Source organism: Vollenhovia emeryi, unplaced genomic scaffold (genome assembly GCF_000949405.1).
Source record: "Vollenhovia emeryi isolate VEMERY1.0 unplaced genomic scaffold, V.emery_V1.0 DF939149.1, whole genome shotgun sequence".
NCBI classification, from domain to species: domain Eukaryota; kingdom Metazoa; phylum Arthropoda; class Insecta; order Hymenoptera; family Formicidae; genus Vollenhovia; species Vollenhovia emeryi.
Window position 1 is genome coordinate 2,086,323 of NW_011967217.1, and position 21,924 is coordinate 2,108,246.

General features: G+C 40.3%; 1 protein-coding gene and 1 long non-coding RNA gene across 4 annotated transcripts in view; both read right to left on the minus strand.

Moving 5' to 3' along the window:
• LOC105565823 (hypoxia-inducible factor 1-alpha) overlaps nucleotides 1–21,924 on the minus strand; it is a 65,191-nt gene that overhangs the window by 16,640 nt on the left and 26,627 nt on the right. For all 3 annotated transcript variants that reach the window (XM_012019340.1, XM_012019338.1, XM_012019337.1), the window contains exons 4-7: nucleotides 21,654–21,839; nucleotides 20,939–21,174; nucleotides 20,466–20,572; nucleotides 16,232–16,379 (exon numbers count right to left, since the gene is read on the minus strand). In XM_012019340.1, coding sequence (XP_011874730.1) covers nucleotides 16,232–16,379; nucleotides 20,466–20,572; nucleotides 20,939–21,174; nucleotides 21,654–21,839 — 677 coding nt within the window. The remainder of the gene's footprint in view (nucleotides 1–16,231; nucleotides 16,380–20,465; nucleotides 20,573–20,938; nucleotides 21,175–21,653; nucleotides 21,840–21,924) is intronic.
• Nucleotides 11,266–12,344, minus strand: LOC105565822. Its single transcript, XR_001009227.1, has 2 exons — nucleotides 12,268–12,344; nucleotides 11,266–11,828 (listed from the first exon to the last, which is right to left on the minus strand). It is a non-coding gene; the product is annotated as an uncharacterized LOC105565822 (long non-coding RNA).

Here is a 21,924-nt window from a genome sequence, read left to right on the forward strand (position 1 = left end):
CCTTAAGAGAATCGACGAGAAATCCAGTCGAGGGAGTTCTCGCTAGAGATAAGCTCTACGAGGAAAAGCGAGAGGAGTGGCAGGGTGGGCAGAAGAGGTCCCAACGGTCCCAAGTGCTCGCTTGCGCAAGCCGACCGTCACTCTATTTTTAATCCCTCCCCGACCGCATATTTAACCCGCACCTAACTCAACCCGATCTCCGGCGGGCGCGGGTGCGCGCGAAACTCGAGCGGCGTTTGTGAGCTCGTCGAGATAATCACGCGAGTGCAGCGGCTAGGTCGTGGTTCTCGAGGTCGATGGCGCGCACCGTCCGGTCTCATCCGGCAAGAATCGGTCTTGGACTCAAAGTCGATCGACTGAGGCCGAATTGATAATAATATATGTTAGAATATTACACAAACTATTATGTTACAACTAATTAGCTTCTTTCGAATGCATGAAAAATGTAGGGAACCCCTTTTTCTTGAGCTTTCTCGAAGCCTCTCTTATTTCCTTCTCTTAAATTCATGGTTTCATTGATTAAGGCAGAAAATTGAGTTTATCGTCGAATATATATTTTTCTCGTGTCAATTATGAAGCTAAAATGCAAGCCATCACACAGGTCAGGATCAAGCGCATCAGGTAAATTTTAATTTATTTCGGTATCCTTAATAAGCATTTCAATGTATGCCTGTTGAATAATTTATGCACGCGAGTATAAGCTCGGAGCCCAAGTTTCGGAGCCGGACACGGGTTATAAACTAAGTCGGTCTCGTAACGTAAATAAGTCCTCATAAAGCTTGAAGTGGGCCACGTTTAGCGACAAGGCGAGGCCAGGGTCTCGCCCATCCGCGGCGTGTTTACGGGCGTTGTTTACGGTCCAGTCCCCTGTGTGAACCTCCGTATGAACATAGCCAGATGCACTTTTACTTCTTGGATGCGTACCATCGCCGGTGCGAGATTTAGCACGCGCGTCAGGCCGCGCGATACTCCCAGATGTGAGCGCGAGCTTATCGCGAAGAGCCAGACCGCGGATGAGAGAGAAACATCGTGTCAGTGTTGCTCAACGACAAGTTGTTCTTCTTAAATAAGTACGCGCGAACTTATCGCGTGCCCCAATAGTACATAGAAATGTATCTTCAAGAAGGTAGACACGAGAAGACGAGCCGCGCAAATAACGTTTGCACGAGGAAAATAACGGGCGAGGATTAGATCAGGATTTAAACCTGGGATATTCCGCTTGCTGGGCGACTGCTCTTCCCGTGAGCTCTACCCTACACGTTCGATAATCCTCTTTGCTTGCCTACTCCATTTTACCGAATCAAGTGGAAATAATATGCTAGAAGCGCGACCCTAGAACGATTCTTGGTATCTGACTCGATGGTTTGGTAGATGAATGCACAGAGCGACCAAAACCCCAAAGATCCCTCTAGTAAATAAACATTCTCCGCCGTTACCCTGCCGAACGACAGGTTGTCCTTGGAGCGGGCGAAACGAGCGCATCCTCAAGCGCGACTTTCGCAGAGGGAAGGATCCCGCCTGTCGTTTCCATCACAGGATACCGTGATAATTTCTTTATGCCTTCTTAGGCGCTAAGCCTACTTCCCTGAAGATATACCTCTATTTATTACTATGGAGATCGTGCTCGTTTCGCATTCGCCCACTCCGAGGATAACCTGTCGTTCAGGTAAGGTAGCGATGGGGAATTTGTTAATTTACTCGAGGGGTCTCAGGATAGTCTACCAAACCGTTGAGTGAGATACCACGCATCGCTCTGGAGTCGCGTTGCTAGTATACTAATCCTATTTTGAAGGGAGGTCCAGGTCCAGGTTCAAACCCTGGCTGAGGTAATATTTTTCGCAATAAATTTTCTGTGTTAAAAACACATCGCCAGTCATGGTCGATCAACTGCTTAGTCATGGTTATTCCTATTTTATTCAGTAAAATAAAGTAAGTAGACGAGAAAGATTTATAGTCTAGGCCTGGATAGCTCAGTTGGAAGAGCATTTGCCTGGCAAGCGGAAGGTCCCAGGTTCCTGGTCTAGTCCTAGCCCGTTTTTTTTCTCGCCGAAAATTAATAAGTGGCGCGTCTCAGTGCCTGCCTCCCCGAAGATGTACCACTATTTATTACATTCCGCAGAGAAAAACATGCATATAGAGGAGAGACCCGTATTATGAGGTAGGCAACTAATATAAGATAGCGGGGTTTCTGCTAAACTTAACAAGCAATCATTAGTTGGTTCCACCCTGAATTTCTTACTCTTGGAGCGAAAACTACTTAGTGAAAAATTCATCGTTTGATCGTGCGTGTAGTCGTTATGAAAAAAGATTTAAGAAATTGGATGTTAAGTTCTATTGAGGTGGGCTTTTAAACCCAGTGTGTTATGTGATAAATAAATATTTGGCAATAAATTCTGCATGCAGTGATAGAGTAAGATTGTATTAATGGGACAAGATGGGATATGTTTAATTGTTTAATTTAGTTCTAGAAATTAGATTTGGTGATCGCAAAACCGGCAAGACGTACGAGGGCGTAAACGAAAAATTTCCATGGCTCAAATTAAAAATATTTAAACTTTTTCATTATAGTTGTATTTCACAAACATTTAATAAACTTCTAATAGCAATACTATGCATTTTGCACTTTATTAGCAATTTCTCGGGGCACCTCATATTACGAGCACACTTCTTCGATTTCGTGCAAAGCTCATTTTTCATATTTTTCTAATTTAAAAAAGTAATAATTCAGTTCAATTTTACATTTCAGCATCTTAAAGCTTATTAAATTCCTTTCAAAATAAGCTATTGTGTTTTTTAATTGTGTCTACAGATTTCTGGCAATTACAAAAAATTAATTCGGTATCTCATACACGGGAACTCTCCTTTATGATCGAGGATTGTGCGATTTATATTTAGACTTTATTCCAAAATGTAAAAATCAAGTACTTCGGAACGATCGGCGGACCTCGACAAGTACACGCACCGGCATAAATGCTGACCCTATCCTTGCGAGGTGCACGTACACAACTACAGGGACTCTAGTTGTGTGCGTGCACCTCACAAGGATAGGGACAGCATTTATGCCGGTGCGTGTACAACTGTCGATGCTCTCTCTCCTCCGCGGATACCTATCGTCGCCACTGCCAGGTGTTACGTAACGTTTAGGCGGCGATAACAAACGCGCACCTTCGTCGGAGATTGAACGACGGACCAACGTGTGGTCCGATCTCACACACATGAACGTTATGAGTCACAGGCGAGAGGGAATTTATTATCGGAGGTACCTTCTTTTCGTATGGTGGTTCCTTTCTTTCCCTTACACTGTCTGTTAAAAGAATTCACTCGACTCTTATCGACGCTCCCTCATTCCGCCTCGAACGCTAGTTGCAAACAGTTCTCCGCAGCACAATTGCAAATTACATTTTCGCGGCGCACTCTCGATTCTTTCTTCGAACCTCCCGGTCTGCATAAATATATCTCACGGGACAACGCTAAGAATCATACTCTTTTCACCTCGAAGAAAAGGACTGCGGTGTTACTTAACGTAAAATTACTACATAATTCTTCCAGTATCCTCTTTTTTTTCCTAAGATCGTGAGAGGAAAAAAAACGACTTTGCACCATGCAAGAAAAACAGCCGAGCGTCGCGCTTTTAAAATGCAGGATTTATTATTATTATTGACTCGTATCACCGTGCCTTCCAACTTCTCGTTTAAAACGTCACGCACCACGCGATCTTTATTATACACGAACGGTCGTGTTGTTCCGCCGCGAAATTGTCGCCAATAATTCACTCGTTATTATTAGCCGTTGAATCTAATCCCGGCGGCGGAAAGAGGTAAATAACCGCGAGCGAGTTTGCAAGAGCGATCGACCGGCTGTATCCGTAGATCCAGAGGACACGAGAGATGGGAGGAGGACTGGAGGAGAGAAAGAGAGAGAGAGAGAGAAAGAGATCAAGTGATACACCGGGGTGCACGGATGGGTATCACCGCGAATCGCGTGATTGTGCAATCGAGTTCCCGCGCGCGAAATTCGCGGATGCGCTGCCAGCAGATGGAATCTGGCCAAAAGTCTCCGAGAGGTTCGACTCCGTTATTAAATCGACGACGTAACGCGGGATCGGCTCTCTCGATCAATCGGCCCGAGCGCGATCGGCCTCGACATCCGTGGTTCCCCACGTGCGAGCACTCGGACCTTGGTCCGGATATCTTTTGCGATCGACCGATTCTTTAGTCTTGAATTGGACAGAAACTAGAGGTACCGAATGAGTCCAACTGAACGTATAGATCCGACTTTATACGATCTCTTTATGCCGTCGACTTTCCATTTTCCATTGGGTTTCTCAGTAGATTCCGCGAAGGCGCGAGGTATTTCGATCTTTGATCTTTAAACATTAAATCACACAGACCTTTGGATCTTTGAACGTGCAATCTTTCGACTCTTATCATCTTCGAATATTCATATGTTTTCATTGATTCCTTAGATCTTTAAATATTTACATTGCTACTCAGACATCTTCAGATTACAGATCCCGGAAGTTTCACTCCACCCAATCCTCGAAACTTTGGATATTCAGTCTTCTGACTTTTGAGACTCTTAGATCTTCGGACATTCGATCCTCTAGATCCGTGGATCTTCAAACGTTCGCGACTCACGGGATATCTCGCTTTACGAACTCTTTGGCTACTTAATCCTCGGGATTCCTCTTGAATATTTAGGACATTCCAGGACCCTCCGGAACTCTAGACTCTCGAATTTTCGCGATCGCGAGCGAAAAGCGAGGGCACGCGCCGCTTGGACCTTCGTCGCAGTGGTTACGCAGCGTTTAGGCCGCCGCGGCGGTCTGAAGAGCACTGGCCAAGTTACGTCGTCGTGCGGTTGCAGTCGCGTGTTGTCGTGCCTCGTTCTCTCTTTCGAGCTCCCTCTTTCTTTCTCCTTCTCGTCATTCAGGTATTCGATTTGCAAATCGCGACTTCACGCGCCTGGTTCGCAAACTCATGCCAAACCGTGCAAATCTCGCTTGTGCGTCGCGTATTATCCGCCTCGGATCTCAACGGTTACACCAAGGGGGTAATCACTTCATGTAAACGTGGGACAGTGTCTCCGAAATCATTATGAAATTCTTACGAAATCCCCGTGTAATCGTTTTGTCATAATTTTCAAGTTTCCTCACTTGTCAGACAATAAACATTAAATTTGAACATTTTCTCAGCTTGCTTTCATTTTCCCCTCAAAAAATTTACTTCTTCTAGTGAATATCCAAATATATGTCATAGTTTGCACCTATAAGCGCGTATTCTTCTCATAATAAGACTGAAGTAGTTGCTGTTAGAACAAGAGCGAGTTGAAACGTCGATACACCTTTGCGCGCAAATTTGGAACAATAAAAACGGTAAATACAAATACAAAATTACTTTTCGTTAGGACCACGGTTAGACTAGTGGGAAAAGTGTACTACAATCTTAACTGAAATTATCTTTACAATACTTTGCAAATACTTATTAGTAAAATAAGAAAAATATATTTTGAGGAAATCTAACAGTTCTTTGAAGTCAACGTTACATATTTTTAAACGTGCATATAAGAAAATTATTTGCAATTAGATGAGATTGTATTTGTAATCAGATGAAATCGCGTAATCGGTGGGACATTTTAGCTAGTGGTTACCCCCTTGGGTTACACCATAGTATAACTAGTATGCCCACTCTCTGTCGGTCCTTTGATCTTTTCGGTTTCGATCACGTGGTATTCCGCCATGTTTTTGAGATAAAATCCTGTCGCACTGATTTCACACCACCACATGTACAACACCCGTCTTATTGGCTCCACCGAAAACATGGCGGACGCGAAGAAAGGATCGACGCAAAACAAAACAGATGACAGAGTGGGCATACCAGTTATACTATAGTTACACGTTACGCTAATCGGTTTGATACATACTGAATGATTCACGGAGTACATTCTCGCATACGCTGTAAGCAAATTTCATGTAAAATTATAACTGCTATAATGGTGATATTAGAACAGTTAAGGGGATGCTGGAGTGATTCTGCACTTTTGCACCTTTCTAACCTAAAACTGTGAGTTCGCGGAAACATTTGTGTAATATACAAATTAAATGGCTTACGTGTACAGATCGAAAGCAGCTTGCTATTCCGGCCAAATGAAAAAACAATATGGCATCACTGAAACTAAGTTTGTAAGTCTAATAAAAAATAATAGTGAGCAACACACATACTACATGTACTGTATGTATGTGTTGCTCACTATTATTTTTTATTAGACTTACAAACTTAGTTTCAGTGATGTCATATTGTTCTTTAATTTAGCCGGAATAGCAAGCTGCTTTCGATCATCTGTACACGTGCCATTTAATTTGTGTATTACACAAATCTTTCCACGAAACAGACAGTTTTAAGTGCAAAAGGTGCGAAAATGCAGAATCACTCCAGCATCCCCTTAAAGGTATGAATTTACATACGTCAGTAAATTTGTTTCTCGTGGACAAAATTATTACCTTATATAATAAGTAAGCAGTTTGCTTTTAACTTTGTATTTCTCCATCAAATATAAACGATTATTTACACAGCAAAAAGAAAAACTAATTGTTGTATAAGATTATATATTTCCATTAATAGTGTAATTGTTATACTCATTATTTATGTAACTTTCTTTTACAATGTACAAACATCGATCAAAGAGCAAAGTACGCATAAAAATAAATTCAGCAAGATAGTAAAAGTCGATTACGGACGATTACATTTACGTCTCAACATTTCAGATTAACTGTGAAGAGAGCAGATAATATTTCATTTTATTCCTCTGTATTCTAAAAGTTTTCTTTCAGAATTGTACTTTTAGTTCGCTCGCACGACTCAAAAATGGATACAGCACTATTTTTATTAAATACACAGACTGCAAATTAATCAAAGAACGAATCAGCGAACGAATTTCGGGATATTTTTCGGGCGTCCGTAAATATTTGCAAAAGACCGGTCGAATAACGAGACGTTACGACTTCCTTTTTTGTCGGTTAATTCGGAATGTTAATGTCGCGTGATGATACAAACCTCCAACGAGTTGTAAACGCGATCCCGATAACTAGCAAATATTTGCGCACGTGTATGCTTTATGAAATTGTAAGCGCAAGCATACAGTTTATCTCTAAACATAGAGCCCGACATCGTCACAATTTTAAGTGGGGCTTTGGCGACCGGGCCGAGATCTTCGTCGGTTTTCTTTTGCAACCCGCGTGCACACTTACTTATTTACACACCCCGGCTATATAATTCGGCAATAACTTCTTCCCGGGGAGTTGATGGAAAAAGAATATTTCTTTTATGTCGGAGAACGAATTTTTAAATAACGCGGTACCGCATGCCCGACGATTTTAATTGAGGACGTTGAACTAGACCAAATCGAACACGTGCTTTGCTCCTGACCGCGATGCTGATTGCAATTTTCATCTGAGATTCTCTCTTCGATCCCACATTTTTTTTTTCATTTCGAGTATAGTCGAATTTTTTGTTCGATCGTCAGAGAACTCGTGGATCTTGCGGAGCGTAAATTAAGGAAAATTGATTTCACAATTTCGATGTGGCCCTTTCACTGTCTCTATGCCCAATCGTGTCTCTCTTGATATTCGCGTTTATACGTACTTCTTACTTAACCAAGACTAATTCGTTTACCCATTTCTGTAGTTAATATTATCAATTTCACAAATTAATAAAATTCAGAAGGCTCTCGTGTGATAAAGACTAAAGAGCCGTGACAGGATGTCAGTGTCTGAATTCTTATTTTTAATTTATTGCGAAAAATATGACCTCAGCCAGGGTTTAAATCTGGACCTCTCTCTCACTAGGCGGGCGTCTCAATAATCAATTTCATTATCGCAGCTGATGACGATGAGTCAGTAAAGCTCAAAACGTTCCGCAAGCTATTATACACCAATAAATCAAATTACATTGTTTAAATCTACATTTCTACTTATTGCCTCGTGGTTTCCATTTTATATTAAATTAAGGAATTGCCAGATTGCACTTTTCTCTTTTCTTCCGTTACTAAACGCTCGGATCTCTCGACTATCTTTGCCTTGGTAAATCTTGGGATTTGTAAATTATTCAATTCTTCTTGAGTCGCTCGACTGTCGAGCAGAGAGAAGTATGACAGTGATGAACATAAGCGACAGGTATCGATCGAGGCCATGCGATTCGAATCGATCTGACCCGCAGTTTTTCTCTCTCCCCTTCCCCTTCCCATTCCTATCTGCCGCCGCTGAAAGCGATCCCTTATGCAATCGATCTGGCTCGTTAAGCTCTCAAGGTCTCGAGTGTCTGTGTTCGACGTACGTTTGATGCGCGGTCAACGTAAGGAGATGAGAAAAAGATCAGATCCCACGTTGGAAGGCTAAACGCACCGAGCCTAAATTAATCCGACTTAATAAGCTGAACAATCAATTACTATTCTTCCTCGGAAAAACTAATATCAATCATGCTAAATTAATAACATAATTGTTAGCGATGCTCCACGTAACGATAGTGCATTACGCATGTTTTTTTTCTTTAGAAAAAAATTGTAAGAAATTTTTAAATCTCGGTCGCTATTTAACCATACAAATTTTCCATAGTAATAAACAGGGGTGTTTATCTTCGGGGAGGTAGGCACTTAGTAATTAGGACTAGACCAAGATTCGAACCTGGGACCTTGCCGGGCGAATGCTCTTCTCGCGAGCTATCCAGGCTCACAAAATATTGCATATAAATAGCACGAATGATGAGAATTGAGGGAGAACGTGCCGTACGTTTGAGCAGCCGCTTTTGTAATCGCCGAACCGCGTCTCTCCAGTTCTCCACCGAGTTAAATAAAAACCGTTTCCAGCTGAGCGGTTCTTGACTCGAGCCGCGAAACAAAACGCGAAACGAGCCGTCAATCAGCTAAGCGAGGTCGGTCCGCGTAACCGGGTCGAGATCAAAATCGTTGTTGCGACTACGTCGGGTGATGGCGGCAGGCGTTAAAGATGCGAGGTATTATTTTGAGACGTCGTAGCACGTGGTCGACGTCAAGCTTCCGCCACAACATGAGTGCACTTTTCGCGTGCGGTTTTCAGAACAATTGACATCTCAACAACGATTGACTGTACAGATCTCATCTGCGCACAAGATTTGTGTCTTTCGTTTCTTTTCGAAATCACTGAATTGCTCATTTATATGTGATTCGCCATCTCACTCGAGCATTTATTAATATAGACTACTACTTTCGAACTTTTACCTTCAAATCGACATCAAATCAAGGGAGAACACATCTTTTATACGCAAGGTAAGCCAACGGCACATGATACTATTTTTCTCACTGGATTTTTCTCACGCAGAGTTTTAGATCAGGTGACCTAAGGCTAAATCCTGATTGACTCTCGCAAGCAATCCAGTAGGGAAAAATAGTATCGTGCGCCGTTGGCTGTAGTTTAATACACGAAACAATTGGATTAAGTGATTTAATAAGAAACATATAATGCAAAGTTTTTTGCCGCGGAAAGTAAATCTAAACAGACTTTAGTAGGCAGAAATTGGATGAAAGAAAATGTAAAATTGAAAAAGATCAATCTAGTCTTGTGGCAGTCTGCAGTGATGACGAAGCGACAAATTGAAATTCTTTTTAGCGGCAAAAATCTCTTTGCCTATATCTTATAGGTCGTCACAAAGTGTGCTGCCGCTTCTACTTTTAGCGAGGTAATGTCTCTTATCTATGCACATACTTTTGCGTTTTCATTTCTTACACCGTATCGTCAGTATCTACTAGAAAAAAGAAGCATCGCGAAGATTGACACAAAGCGCATTCGAGCTTAAGGTAGTTGTTGCACAAACTCACTTTTCTTATGAAATGCTTACAATTACAATGTACAGAAGAGGTTATTATCTAACTAGTCATACCCCATCGTGAACTCGGTTAACCGTCTCCAAAGGTACAGCATTACAATTTAATGCAATACTTTTTGTACGCATTCCCTGTACCCAACCAGTACACATGCCGGACTTTCAATTTTAGAACATCAAAATAAATCTTATGAGTTATATAAAAAAATTAACAGCAACAGGGGAACATATGGAATAGTCTCTCTAAAATTTTTCTCACTCCAAAAGAGTAAGATTTCACTCGAAGAAATAATGAAAATAATGCCAGTCCGACTGGAGTGCAATTTCACTTTTTGAAAGAGTGCCGTTATTCACTCTTTACTTGGATTGATTCTTCAACTCTAAAAAGAGTGCCATGTTACTTTAATCGATTGTTAACAGTATAAAATTCATGGACGAGAGCTTCGCGATTGTTTGCTCGCTATGATCATCGCATATAGAGGCTGTATTTTAATATCCACAGCTAGCACTGAAAATCTATACTTTATGTGACAGTTTCGCTTTGCTGATTGTCGCGGAAGAACCGTCCCGGGCCGTGACGAGGTCCCTTATATGCCGGACTATCGTGATCTTACTTACGAGTTCGGCGGCCATCTAGTGGCGAAATACCGTACTTTAGGTTCGAATGAATTTTGGGAGTGCTAACGACTTCACTTCAAAAATAAGAGTAAAATTCTTCACTCTTTGTCTTAGAGTGAATTAATTTTTTAAGACAAAAAGTGAATATTCACTCGAATACTGCCGTCCTAACTTAGATAGCAGTACTCCCAAATTGTTAGTTGCGAGAAAACGCGCGTTTAAGTTCTTACAGCTAGGCCGCCACAAAAAAATATGGACATACTGCAACGTGTATAAGTTATTTTATGTTAATCTACTGCTCTTACTGTCTCCTAGCCTTGTAGGACAACGGATACTTCTCTGAGAAACATAGAAAGTGAGTTAACTACAATGGCCAAAAAATGGAGATACTGCTTTTTAGGTTATGACGGCAGAATAGAGTGAAGTGGTCAATGACACCATGACTCAAATGAAAATTTCACAATTCGGACTTTGCATTGCAATACCTCCACGCATGGGGCACGTAGGGGAACGACAAAAACACTTTTATTATGCAAATCGAACCCAAGTTATCGATCGAGCGCACTTAGAAGTTCATCGGAACAGCCGTTGTTGAGATCCGAAAATCTGAGGGCCCGACAACTCGCGTACTCGCGTGAACTACACGGTAGTGTCTTGCGATTCGAGTGAAAATTTCACTCGAAAAACTTTAGAGAGTGGATTCTTGATTTTTGGACATACTGGTTGGATTTTGATATTTACGGATAATTAGCTCTTATAATGCGTCTCTTCAATCCTGTTAATAAAAATAACGTTGTCTTATTAACGTCTTTAATCGAACACACGCATCAAATACGACACGCTTTCCTCTTACAATGTGTAAACTTGTTATAACGGATACGATTCTTCCGGTAACATCGACATTTCGCAACAATCAACGTAGTCTTATAGTTCCTAAGACATGTCTTCCCTCCCCACCTCTTCTGCTTTCAAATGACAGTATCTTATTGGTCTTTTTCACTCGGTATCTCCGAGCTATCGGTGTAAGAATAGACGTACTGATTGTATAATCCTGTGTAACGCTCGAACGATGCGAGGCAATGGCGATGCCGCTCGCGTTACGAGCGGAAGGTCGCAGTTTCACACGTAGCAGATTTCAAAAGCGATCCTCGTAAAGATTCTCGCGGGAAAACCGGTAGGACACGCGCGAGAAGCAGAAAGCAATATCACGTTTCTCAGGCGTGTGCACCAACGCGGGTGTATCTCTTTAAAAATAAGAATGCTTCCCCGCGATCGCCTCAGAAAACCTGAATCCTGGTTCCTTCCTCGCGCATGTAGCTTTGCTCAAGTAAAATCCCCCGTTGCAATTCAAACTGTAACCTGAAAAACGACGGATCACGACGGACCGTCGTGTTGCACGCGTCCGGTTACAACTGAATTCATCACAAGGCGTGTTTTCTATTGCTGCACCAGTGCGGTAAGCTCGAATGACAAAAAATATACTTGTCCTAAGGCCTGCGTCCCCGACGCTGGAACTTGATCCGAGTTCTAGTTTCGAGAAATATGTAGCCAATCAACTTGCAGCAATTCCACAAAAACTACAAGTTAATTGGCCGCACATTTATCGAAACTAGAGCTCGGACCACGTTCTAGCATCGTGGACGCAGGCTTTTTTTTACTCCAATTTATTGCACAAGTTCACCGGTGCGGCAATAGAAAACAGGCCTACGATTAAACGGAATGAAGAAAAAAAAACATTGCGTATACTTTATTCGTTACAGTTTCTTCGAATAATGTTCAGGATAACGTTCGTTCTTACTTGCGGCAACTACTATCGACTGCACGCGGGTCCTCAAACACCGGGTTGCGATCGCGACTGAGCTTGCGCGACACACCACTTTCGCCGGCCACTCTCGCTTTCGTTCGACTGTCACGGGTTGACGACGGGCGATCGCGGCTAAACGCGCGCGCGAGTATCGACGGCACCCGGGACCGAGAGGAGCGACAGCGGCGATATCGCGTACCGCGATGCGCAAGCGTCGGGCCTTTCTGCCTCGACGAGGTGCGAGCTTGAAGGGGAACGCGTTTTCAGGCAGAGCGAACGGACTCGAGGACCGTTTCGATAGGCGGACGTTTTATTTTAATTATCGATCTGCGTGGCGCAAATCAGTTGGCAGCGACAATAGAAGCGCGGATGAGGCGTCGCGAGGCCTCCCTCAAAATGTACACGGACGACTTCCCCTAGCGGAAAAATTTCTATAAATAACTACAAAAAATTGACTTGAAATAGAAATTTGTAGAAATTTTTATATCTTCGTTGAAACATTTTTTTTTGTAAAAATATCTACAAAATAGTATCACAAATTACAATGTTCTCAAATCAAGAAATTATTGCGAGTAATATTTCATGAAAATGTACAATTTTGTAAAAATTAGTACAAAACTTTACTGGTTTAAAAAATTTGTGAAACAATAAAATCTTAAAGAATTAAAACATCTGCTTACTTGTAGAATGTCACAAAAATTAACAAAAGTGTTCCAGTTCTAGCATTTTCATGTTGATTTTCATAACACTTTTTAAATTTACGTAGAATTTCGTAGATTCTGACAGTTATATTTAATTTTTTTGTAGAATTTTGTAGAATTATTTCCGGCAGGGTCGTGGCGAAAGAAAATCGCGAATAGACAAATATGCACGTAGCCATTTAATAGTGTACAAATGTCGTATAAAAAAAAACTTACATTTTAGGGTAACATTTATACTATAATATACATTTACTTTTTTAAACGTAACTGGTGAAGATTTATTTTAGAAAATTAACTTTTTTAGCTTGCAAAATTAACTTTCCGAAATTCAACGTATAGACATTGTTATAGGCTACTGAGATCCAGTAATAAGCATTAATGTTAAACTAATCGTAAGTTGGGTGTAACGGAAAACTGAAGAATCTGAACTATGCTGGCGGTTTTACTCAATTGCTTCAGTTTCACGTACATAATTTAACTAAAGTAATTGTTCTAACTTCCTCGTAAAGTCGATTTTTAGAAAAACATTTAGTTTAATTAAAAAATAACATAACAAACTTGAAATATACTAATTAATAAACACACTCCGTTGTTGCTCGTTAATATTATTGACCTTTCCTTTGACCTGTTGGTACAACTAAACGAGTTATTACTGTGTTAATTTTTCTAGTTTTAATAAACACAAATTAAACGGGGTTACACGGAGCATGTCGCCATTTCAAATTTTCACATACAGAAATTATTAAATGATCGTAAGACCTCGAAAAAAAATATTAACGATAACTTTTCAGTATTATTTGTACAAGACAGATTCACGTTAATTGCGCAGGTTGTTCTCATCTGCGATAAAAATTCATTGTGCTATTTCACATAATCGGGAACGACTGGCTCTGTACATGAAACACACAATACGTTACGACACATACACGATTGAGACCTACGGAGCCCGCGAGGTTTTCTGCTTCCAGCGACAGAAGCTGACTGGAGATGCGCGCGTTCACCGATGAAATTGAGAGTGTGGAAGACGAGAAATAAGAAGGAGGGGATGGAAAAGTGGTGGCGCGAGGCTGGGGCAAAACATCCTTACGAGAAAATAGCAAGGACCTAAGGGAATGGTTCGGGGATAACGTCGAAATCTGCCAACCACCTTTCAGTCGCCGGTGGGAACAGCCGCCGCCCCGAGACAGCGGAGGGAGGAAAAGGGGTTGTTTTATATCACAAGGCTCTACTCATTTTCTTCTTCTCGGGAGGGGTCGGGTATCCCGGAAAATCCGGCGAGTGTTACGGCGACCGGAAGGGGGATAACGTTCGCACCCCCCGCGGGATGAGATTCGTTTCATCTGTTCGGCGATAGTGTGAGGGTTGCGCTTTTGGTAGGTGGGATCGTCGGCGGTTTAATGCCCTTTGCGATTCTCACAACGAAACGTCCGTGGAATAAAATTGCTCACCTTTCCTCAAATGGAAGCCACATTTACTCGGAGTACCTTCGACAGACATGCGAAAAGCACCGAAGCGTGAGAAGAGAGCCGGGAGAGCTGAATAAAGGGTAAGAGAGACTCGAGACTCTCGAGTCGAGAGCAGAGATCTCCGGCTACCTCCTCGCGCTGCAAGGCACGAGATTAACCCTTGAATGATATGACAGTCAAGACACAATACGCGAGGGAAAATAAATAGAGAATTGAAACTCCGTACAAACAGAAGATCAGGAGTTTTGGGAGGAATAACTTTTAGAATCGTCCAAGAGGAACTGATTCTCCTAATCGCGAGATATCTTGATGGGTGTGTGCTCTATCTAGCAAGATTAAGAAGAGGATATTTACATACAATCTGAAATCACATAAAGATAAAAATATTCCTCCCGTGGCAAAAAAATGTTTATAAGAAAAAAAATCGATGTTTATAAAATATTCCTACAAAAATCAATATTTTATGTTTTTTCTATATAAAAAAAAATAGGAGTGCGCGTGTATTTCATCAATTAATCAATTCGTTGATCGTTATTATCAAGACTGTATAATTAAGCGAATAAATCTGTTTCTGTATTATTTCGGTAAGAAATCGTACCAAGTACAATTAGGATTGTTTGTGTTGTAGGCGATCATCGAGGGTAGAATCTGCGCCGAGGAAAAAATCGAAAAAACACTTACCTCGCGTGACTACACGATTCTGCGGTGGCCCTTGCGGAAGTTGCCGGAGGTAGATAGTAGGGAATAATTTGCGTATCCGGCTAATCAAGTAAACGCAAAATCGACGAGTTTGAGTATTAACGTGCGGATTGTCTCGTTCATTGTCGCGCGTATAAAAAAAATATATATGTATATGTATATAATTAACTTATTAAAAGTGTTTGTGAAACCATGTCGCAAAAAAAACAATTTTTTTACCGTAAAAGATAAAGATGAAACAAAAATTAATCGATACTCGTTTCCGTTGAAATATCAACGTGCGGATACTTCATGATACTCAATGATTTCAGTCAATACTTTTGCAAATTGTCGCGCAATTCGATAATTACGCAAGTAAATTCAATTAACAAAGCGGTTGATGAAGGACGCGATAAGTACGATGGAAATTTAATTTCTCACGCGATAACATTGTGGAATTAATGAATGTGCATGTCTGATCGAAAACCACGAGCCTCGCGAAATTGCTGTTACATATGACGCAATCTTTGCAGTGTTATGAATTCAGGAAGTCGGCGCAGAGCGTTAGAAATACAAGGAAATGATCAGATTTAATTTCCATTGTAATTTCTAAATTATTCCTGAATAGAAAAAGACGGCTGACAATATGATAGTGTCTGACGTAATTAAAATTTACCTAAAATTTCTATTAAACTTGATGTATGTTGAATAAAATTAAATTCAGATTGCATAAATTATAATACTTAAAATACATCGTGAATTTAACGGTATAGTCAAAGATCTAACAAACGAATCTTCGCGAGTTGGAGAGGCTGACAATAAAAATCGACAAGTTTAAAATTTTTATCGCTAAACTCTTTTGATAGCTGTAAAAAATGCGTCGTAAAGCCTAGACCGAAGCGATCGTAAAGCGATATCTATTAGAAAATCAGAAAGTCAGATCAAGACACAACTTCATCAAGTTTCTCTAATACGCATATGATTTTACTAAGCGATAAAATAAATATAGATATACTCATGCGAGACACAAACGAGGTCGAAGGTACTCCGGCTAGATGGCACAAAGCAGAAGAAAAACCAGCACCAAACAGAAAGGATACTAGCAGGCCCTACCTTAGAACGTAGTTGACGCACACGATTGAGATCGGCTTCTGCTGCTTGGAGCAGTGGATCAGAGTGGCCTGGGTAACGACCCAGGCATAGCCGCCTCTCTTGCCGAGGAATCTGTACGCCACGGTCTCGCACTGGCCCTTGCTCAGCACTGAAACAGTACAACGATGTTGATGAGAGAGCGATCCTCCAAGGACTCAGGACACGCGCGTGCATCCGCGTGGCTTTATAGCGCGGCGGCGCGCCGTGCCGTGTTTCGGCTGACGAAAGATACGGCATGGGATTGCAACTTTATCCCATCGATCGGCGTGTGGTAACTGAATCAATTCGCAAATTGGCCGAAATGTACCGAAAGGAAGAAAAATATATTGTATCTTTGGTGCAGCAGCTTGCTGCTTCAACAAAACTCGGAATTTTTATCAAGATTTTCTAACAAAATAATTATACTCGCAATGCTTGGTTCTTAATTAGATGTCAAAGAGGAAAAAAATGAAATTTTGAAAATCTAAGAAAACGTTTAGAAATATTTTATTCAAATTTGGTGCGCGTATATGTGATATTAAGAACCACTGTCCAGTAAGAACCATTTTCCAATACCGATAAAGTTTTTAATCTACCAGGGGTGTAAATGACTAATGGTACCCCACTGTTTTTTTTCAAGTTTAATGTTTCTTTTAAATCCACAACTAAATCTCGGTAAAAACTGACTCTGTCTTTCTCTGATGCGGTTAGCCGTTTTTCAAATTAAAGTAAACGACTGAATTTAACTGAAATTAAAAGTGCAAATAGCTTAACTATGGTATCCAAAAATGTTTTCAACGATACTGGAAAGTGGTTCTTAATATCACATATACGCACAACAAATCTGAATAAAAATCTCTAAGCGTTTTCTTAGATTTTCGAAATTTTCATTCTTTTCCCTCAAATTTGACATCCTGTACTTTAAGAGCAAAACACTTCAGGATGTACATGTTCATAGGACATTTTCTTCATAAAACAAGTCAAGGAATATCCCCTTACATTTTTTGTACTTAAAAATCACACTGCATTTTTATCGATGCAATGTGTGTGGTCAAATACTAACTCGATGAATGAACATGAAACTAGACGATTATATTAACATATACACATAATCTAAGAAAACTTAAACTTTGTCGAGACGAGCTATACAGTCTCCCTCGCAATCCTGCGAGATTGATGAACACGAAAAGGATATCAAATATTTTATTGCGGCTTCGGGTTCCCTCGTAAGATTACGTCGCAAATTCTAGCGCCCCGGGCTAGCTCTCTTCCAGAAGCGTATTATCTCGCTCGCAGAAATGTATCTCCCTGCGTTCCCGTAAACCGCGACCAGGGTGGGATTAGTACGGAGCTGATTCGGCCGGAAAGCCGAGGAGGATAGTTGGCGATGAAAGAGGGATGGATCCATGACGTTGCGGATTGCTCGAACACGCGTAGCTCTAAAATGGACCAGCTAAATCGTCCCTTACGATCGTGCACCAGTTAGTAACGAGATAGATATCCTGTAACTACTTGATACGCACGTATATGACCTCTATGTAAAAGACTAAAGATGACCTCTATGTAGTTAGCCCCCTTTATTTAAAAAATTAAGATTTTTTTAGAGTTCTACACAGATTTACAATAATTCCAGAATTCTTGATAGTTTTACTCTCTAAAATTTGTGGAGTGAAAATACTGCCATGGAGTGAAATGTTTACTCCATTGGAGTTAATATTCACTCTGTTAGAGGAAATATTCACGCCAATAGGGTGAACATTTCACTCCATGGCAGTATTTTCGCTCCACAAATTTTAGAGAGTAAGACATAGTTCTGACCACTAAAGGCTTGAAAATGAATTTCAAAAATATAGGGGCTAACTTCACGTAGCCCCCATTAAAGAAAAAAAATGTTTATTGGAGTTCTGGATAGATTCCACAGTTTTAGAGATCTTGATACATTTTACAAATAGTTTCGTTTCAGAAAGTAAAACAAGTCAAAGTTAAAACGGAAATCTCAACAGAACTGCCGGGAGCCTATATTTTTCTCTTTGCATCTTATATTAATTATGAAATTGACATCTTTAATCGGCCGTAAATCTTTCCTTTACAATCCCACAGATTTTCGATAGAACTCCGCAGGGACTATCCAGAACTCTCAATAGAATCTCCAGAACTCTTACAAATTTTTTCGTATCTTATAACAAGATAGTGTTAAGGTGAACAATTTTTTATCGACTCTAAAGTCTATGATAGACGGAATACAACTTGACAGCTGCAACACTTTGAAGTTACAATACGTGCTCGAGCGCACAAAATCTCAGACCTGTTTTTTTTGTAAACTACAATCGCGTATTATTTAAAAAACTATTATAGCCTCGACATTTTTGTATTAGAATTTTGGTCTTGAAATTTTCTAAAGAATCTGTGATTAAAAAGATATCCGGTGGTTTCAGTACACCCTGTATATAATATATGTATATTCTGTTGTAAGTACAGCGATGGCGAATCTGTTAATTTTTACTGGCGAAATTTTGGTTATTTAAGAACAATTTGTCACCATTTGATGTCCAGAGTGACTTAATATTCGCATATCTTATTGTTACCGACTAAGCGTCAAGTAAAGTATCTATTAAAAGAGATTCCTGTTGCATCGAATGTTTGCAACGCTGCTATTTTTAGTAAGTACATAATTCAATCGCGATATTCGTTACATCATTGCGAATAACTCTTTCCCGGTTGCATCTCAATGTGTAAAACCAGCCAAACGATAAATATCTTTCGACGTTTTTTACGGCCTTGCACTTTGTCGTCGAGTCTCACTTTTCATTATCTACCTGCAGTTTTATGAGTCAATTACCGAATATCGACGCGATAAAGTACATCACGTGTACGCTCGTAAATACCGATGGGAGCCGCAGCAATTGCATAACTGGCCGATAACGTTAGTCTGCGGTCCCTGGAAGCCGTAAAAAAGGTCTTCGCCGGGTGTAGCGCCGCTACCGATAAGAGATACGATCGTCCTTGGAACCTTTTTCCCTCCGGCCGTGTCATTCACCCAGGTCGACCCACTCCGTAAGCCGCTTCTCGTCCTCTCCCACCCCGCACTGTCAATCCGCTACCTCCCGATGTACGCTTTTTATATACCTCGTTCATTTTGATGGCTATCGCGTTTCGCATTCGTGTTACTCGCGTACAGCGTAATATCTTGAAAACGATCGTCAGACAAAATAGCAACCCTTACATGAATTGCCATTTAACAACCATCTGCTTTTACGCCTCGGAGTACACGTGTAACTCGCACGTAATAGAATTCTTACGGTACAAGAACGACTCTCTCTCGGAAATTTTTGGCTCCGCTCAGTTGGATGTCAAAGTCGGGTGATTAAAAATGCCACACGATTATCACGGGGAGATATGTGTACCATAATGAGAAAATAAAAAGGGGTTTACGTCATAGTACAGACGTGTGAATAATAAGTCAGACTGATGACAGAAAACGAGAGAAAACGAAGGGACGAAAACTCCTATTATGTTTTTTCTTTTATTCATCTTTAATGTATCTATAGTCTAAAATATGTTTTTGGTTTTAATCCCTCTGCAAACAATCTGCATTTATTATCATTCTTATACATCTACAAACTTTTATACGTATTTCATATTATTTTATTACCTAATTTATGAATATTATTTGTTCATAAATTAGGTAATGAAATGATATAAAATACGTGTAAAAGTAAGACATGTATCCACCCATGAATAATCATATGAATTCCAAAATCAGGAATAAATGTATGTAATACTAGATATCGTTGTATCTCTTTTCTTTTACAGGAATTAATTTCCAATGCAAATCTGAAAATATCATATAATGCGAACTTTCTATCATTATCAGTATCACGAGACACGGTAGTGTCTCGCGCCAAGTATAAGCGACTAAGTATAAGCGACAAGCCTAACCACGCGCGCGACACCGCCGTGTAAGTTTACGCGAGTTATCCTTTACACGAAGAATCAATTAATTTTCGCAATTAATTAACAATAAACGATCCTAACAAATTTCATAGAGATCGACTTTCATAAGTTAAAGAAACGACGTAATCTTTACGCATATATATTAAAGATACAAAAATTGGATGTTAATGTAATTTTTGGGGAGTTGTATTAGGTTTATTCGAATTAGGAAGTTTTACTAAATAAATATAAAATTAATTAGAAAAAAATAAAGAATACTTACGGCATTTGAAACACTTGTCCAATGCCAGATTATCGAGTGCGTGATAAAACTCGAAGACCGACTGGCCCACCAGCTCTTCGCTGCTCCAGCCCAGGTATTCGGCCAATCTGAGACGAGACAGAAAATATTCTCAATGACGTAACGCAAAACAATATTCAATAAGACATTCAGTTGTTTTAACAACACTACGTGTATTTATAAAAGCAGCGCGTCACAAAGAAATCACACTCGATTCTCGTGTACGATAAAGTATGGCGCAATTTATCAAATAACGATAAGAACGATAAAGCATTCCGCCAATTATGCAAGTCAACGATGACGAGAACGATTTAAACTATATCGATTTAAAATAACGCGCAGTAAGTAAGACCAAATTAATTCGCAGGTTTGTGTATCAACTGGCAAGGATTCCACACTGAAGTGTCGCAAAACGAGAGAATGATGAAAACTAAGTTAGTGGTTGCAACACTTACTTCTCGTCGGCATAGGTGAATTTCATGCTGAGACTGTGCTTCGACAAAAAGGTATGGCGACCCAAAGGTATCTCAATGTTACTAGGGTGAGGTATGGGGCTGCCCACGAGTACTAGAGAAGCACCTGTGTCTGGTACCGAATCCTCATCCTCCTTTCGTTGCTCTTTACTATCAACCTCCATGGAGTTCGCGTTTGAGTCGTGAATGTTTGTCAGTCTGCCGGTGCAGTGAATTACCTGCGAGCATTTCCAATCACGGGCATATTATTCATTTAATTCGGTTGAAAAAAGTTCCATTGGAAGGTATTCTTTAAAAAAGTGATAAAATGAAATAGTGCGAAGATTTTACTATTTCGCAAACTCTGCTATTTGAGGAGCATTTATTTCATTTTTGTGCATGCGCGCGCGCGAGTGTATGTGTTTAGATTTAATATTTATAAGAAATATAAAGTCATTATATGTAGTAAATTATTCATAATATGGTAGAACCTCGTTAATTTAAATATCTACAACTCTGTAACTTAGAGATTTAATCTGTTCCCTTCGGTTGCGAGACAAAAACCCCCATAACTCGAATAAAAACCTAATATATTTTTAAAAATAGATATACATTTTGTTTTTATTATGATTCTCTCTCTCTCTCAGATTTATTTAACGTTTCGTGCAATGCATATTAATCTTAGAACAAGTAAAGGAATTTCCACATTTTAATGTACCTTGTAAGAAGCACTCTTTAGATTAACCTTCCTGCCTTTGCTGGTCAGGGTGCATTTGAGTCGCAAGAAGAAGCTGCAGGCACGTTTCTCATTGGTATCCGTCGACTTTGAGGAGAGGCACTCGCGCAATTCATCATGGTCACAGGGATGACTGTATTCATATATACTTTGTCCCATCATGTCCATCTATGCAAAGCATAGAGATCTGTCGTTTAGTCTTCCGAATTCCAACAAAAACGCAGCGAATCACCGTAATCATGAACTTGCACTC